The sequence below is a fragment of the Camelus dromedarius genome, chromosome 25, assembly GCF_036321535.1.
Source record: "Camelus dromedarius isolate mCamDro1 chromosome 25, mCamDro1.pat, whole genome shotgun sequence".
NCBI lineage: Eukaryota > Metazoa > Chordata > Mammalia > Artiodactyla > Camelidae > Camelus > Camelus dromedarius.
The window spans coordinates 27333360-27337401 of record NC_087460.1 but is presented as its reverse complement, the minus strand read 5'-3'; the positions used below and the strand labels follow the sequence as shown (position 1 = coordinate 27337401).

General features: G+C 56.5%; 1 protein-coding gene across 1 annotated transcript; it reads left to right on the top strand.

Annotated features, from left to right (window-relative positions):
* The first annotated feature begins 2765 nt into the window (after positions 1–2765).
* LOC135319278 (glutamate receptor ionotropic, NMDA 2C-like) lies at positions 2766–3782 on the top strand. Its single transcript, XM_064478796.1, has 2 exons — positions 2766–2803; positions 3296–3782. The coding sequence occupies exons 1-2, from the start codon at positions 2766–2768 to the stop codon at positions 3780–3782; spliced, it is 525 nt and encodes a 174-aa protein (XP_064334866.1).
* Positions 3783–4042: the final 260 nt, after the last annotated feature.

Below are 4042 nucleotides of genomic sequence, written 5' to 3'. Positions count from 1 at the left end.
TAGCTGTGAGGCGAGGGGCGCGGAGTGCGTGGTGCCCAACTTGGCCGCCAGGAGGCGTGGCGCGGGTCCCGTTACTCGGAGTCGCCGCTGCTGCCTCTGCCGCAACGCCAGTGTCCCTGAGCCGCGGGTGATGGTGGCTCTCGCCGCACACACCCCTTCCTCAAGTGGGGGTAGCCTGATGCCACTTTCCCTATGAGTTATTTATCGCTGGCCTAAAAATACCCCGAACTTCACAGGCCAAGAGTAAGAGGTTCCCTGGGGGTTGGGCGGAATCAGCGGGGAGGGGGGAGTTAGTCTTGGAGGAGGGAGACCTCCGTGCCCGCGTCAGTGGGGTCATGATGGAGAAATGGTTGTCTCCCCTGACACCTGGGTTTGGGTTTTAGCTCAGCCAAAGGGAGGGAGGAAAACCCGACGGTAAAGCAGAGTCCGCTCACTCGGAGGGAAGTGGATCCAGAGGAGCCACCGAGCCTCAGTCCCTCGGCTCCCCCAGAGACAGCGTGGCTGGTGGGTGGGGCCAACTCCTGGGACCAAGTTTTCTGGCCTGGGAGAGGGGGCAGCCATCAGATGTCTGGAGTGTGAGTGTGTGTGCATGTCCGTGTGTGGGAGCCTGCCTGAGATTGGGCGAGCACATGGAGATGCTCAAGCGGTTCAAGGTGATGCTGAGGGTCCTGGAAGACTGACCATTGCCATCCTCTCCCTGGACCCTTTTTGGGGCCCGGGTGTTCATAAAATATTAACAGCCCACTTGTGAAAGGGGTGGACCCCAAGTGGGTGGGCAGAGGTCTGTAAGACAATAGTCCAGTGTGGGTCGGGGGCATCTTGGGCTGGCAAATAACCTGCCACGGAGCAAAATAAGGGAAACCCTGGCAGAGGAGCTCCCCAACCCAGGAGAAGTGGGGGTGTGGGGTGGGGGGAAGGGCAACCGGCCTAGAGCCAGACCCAGACCCTCTCTCTTCTCATGCATGTTTCCAGAGCCTGGATGAACTAAGGCAGGTGCTCTGTGGGAGAGGGATTGAGGTTGGGCTCTGAAAATTCGGGGATCTGTTGTGCAGACAAGAGAGAGGTGGTGGGAAGAGGACATTCTAGCCTGAGGGAACAGCAGAGCAAAAGCCAAGAGACGAGATTAGTAGGGTCACCCCTAAGTGACAAGAGTGTGTGGTCCACGGAGGGGAGGACAGTTGGTTGGGGTCAGAGTGTGTGGGGCTCTGTCCATGAGACCCAGTGTCTGGGCTTAATTTGTGGGCACCAGGGAGCAGCTGTGCTGTTTGAGGGTTGCAGTGGCCAGAGGAGTGTTTCAGGCCAGTGGGTCCCCCTCTCCTGCCTTTGTGGGAGGTTGGATGCCATGTGGTGCTAACATTCTGGAGTCTACATCTCTTTGAGTCTGCCCATTGCTATTTTAAGTTCAAAGACTTGCCTGATTGGGACCCCTCCCTCCAGAGGCATCCTGAGATCCGTTTCTGTGAGAGGCAAGACCTCCCTCAGCTTCCTCTCCTCAACTCCAGTCCTGGAGGACACGTTCCCATCAGAGAGTCTCGGGGGACAGCGCCCCGTTGGAGCTGAGGGAGGACCTGGGACCTTCATCTACAGCCACGTTTTCCAAAAGAAACCACATGAGAGCTCACGAAGGCACAGTAGAAAAAGTAAAAAGAAAGGTGAAATGAATTCTAAGGCTATATTGTGTTTAACTCTATGTATCTAAAATGTTCTTTTGTCATGTAATCCATATAAAAATATTGAGATATTTTCCTTTTTGAACACTAAGTCTTCAATAGCCAGTGTGTATTTGACACGACACACCGCAATTCCAAAGAGACACATTTAAGTGCCCGATAGTCACACGTGACTGGAAGCTGCTGTTCTGGGCAGCAGAGATCTGGAGCTCAGAGCTGGGAGGCAGAGGTGGGGGAAGCTTTGGGCTTCCCAGAGGGTGGGGAACCTACAGGGATGGGCAGAGAGGAGCACAGAGAGGCCTTGCAAAGTGTGGAACAAGCACGGCAGTGCCCTTTTCAGGTGTAATTTGAAACCTCTGGTTGGAGCTAGCTGCGGGCACAGCACGCTCAGGCTCGCACACAAGACGCACACGCGCCTCCAGGCTGACATTGGAAGTCAGTGTACGAGGAAATCACACACAGGGGGAGTTGCAAGGGCAGAAAAGTGAGCACAGTATTCCCTCACCAGCCAAAACTCCCGTCTCCTCCTCCTGAATTCAACCAGGCCCGGCCTGGTCGCACTTCCACTCTCCTCTGTTCGGAAGTTTTTTGGGGATATCATGGAGATGGAGAGGGGGTAAAGCTGTGGCTGATGGCCGGCTGGGAGGGAGAATTGCATGCATGGGCACCACTCACCAGTGTGGCTGTTGGTCCCAGTCCAAAGCCATGATGCTCATTTAGCAGGGATACATATCAGGCCCTTGGCTTATGGTAAAAATCCCCTCCCATCAGTGATGGCCTAGGGAGGCAGCTCATATGTGAGATACCTCAGGGTTTCAGGTGACTCTGAGCTCCGAACAAATCAACTAGGTCACACACCTGCTGTGGAAGAGCGGCTACTAACTGAGGCAATGGGGGGAGGGTAGGAATGTCCAGTGCCCAGGAGGAGGGGGCTCTGAGACAGGCAGGGTTATGCAGAGGAGGTTCCTTGGAGATGTTAGGTCCAGTTTAGGATGGAGAATGGTGTGTGTGTGTGTGTGTGTGTGTGTGTGTGTGTGTGTGTGACAGAGCTGCCTGCCTTCCCCTGGCTGTGGGGCTGTCACCTGTAGGATAAGGATGCTGATAAGAGTGGGCACCCATCACACCATTGTGAAGTAGGTCCTGTGATTGTTGCAGGCAAGAAAACATGGCTCAGAGAGGCTAGGCAACTTCCCCAAGATCACACAATTAGTAAGTGGCAGAACTGGGACTTGAACTCAAGCCTCTCCACACAAATCCATGCACTTGGCACCAGATTAGCATTTGCTGTGTACCTTCCTGGGGCAGAACCCAGATGGATGAGTTTCCAAGCATGGTGTTCACCCATAAAACGGAAGTAATGAGCACCTAGCCTGGCATCTTCTTCCCAGCCCCCGCCCTCTGGGCTGCACTTGGATGCTCAGCTAACCTCTGTCTCTTTTTCTTTGTCTGTCTGTGTCTGTCTGTCTCCCTCTCTCTCTGCCTCTCTTTGAGGAAGGAGGCTCCGCCCCTTCTCTTTCATCCTCTGGATGCGTGCCCCTATGACGCTGGCCTTCGCCTCCTCTCTGTCCCTCTTTTCTCTTCGTGCCTCTGCCTCCCTCCCCATGCCTACCCTGGTCTCTCTGCAGGACCCTCTGGTGGACATGGTGGGGGGCTCTTGGGCCGGCCTTGCTGCTCACCTCACTCCTTGATGCCTGGGCAGGGCTGGGCCCCGGGCAGGGCGAGCAGTCTGTGATGGTGGCCGTGGTGTTCGGCAGCTCAGGGCCATTGCAGGCCCAGGCCCATACCCGCCTCATCCCCCAGAGCTTCCTGGACCTGCTCCTAGAGATCCGACCACTCACCGTGGGGGTCAACACCACCAACCCCAGCAGTCTTCTCACCCAGATCTGCGGGCTGCTGGGTGTTGCCCGCGTCCAAGGCATCGTCTCTGAGGGCAACGTCGGCACTGAGGCTGTGGCCCAGATCCTGGACTTCATCTCCTCCCAGCCCCTCTTGCCTATCCTCAGCATCAGTGGGGGCTCTGCCGTGGTCCTCACTCCTAAGGTGCCTGTTCAGAATCATGTCCCCTCATCCCTGGAGCCTGGAGCCAGGCTGGGGCTGGGGGAGTGGGGCTGAGTCTGGGCCAGGGAGACACTCAGGTCCTGGGAAGCTGGGATTGGGTGGGATCAGCAAGGAGGTGGGGGCTCAGGGAGACACGGGTGAGGGAGGAGAAGGCTGTGGGGATGATGTTCCCATGCTCTAGAGGAGAAACTTCCTGGGCTGCTTTGAAATTCGTGTCTGGATGAGGGCTGGGCAGGTGGCAAACCCACCTTTGGTTCTGGGGGCAACCCTGGCCCACCTTCTCCCTGTTTCTCTGGTCTTCCTTGGTCAGGCTT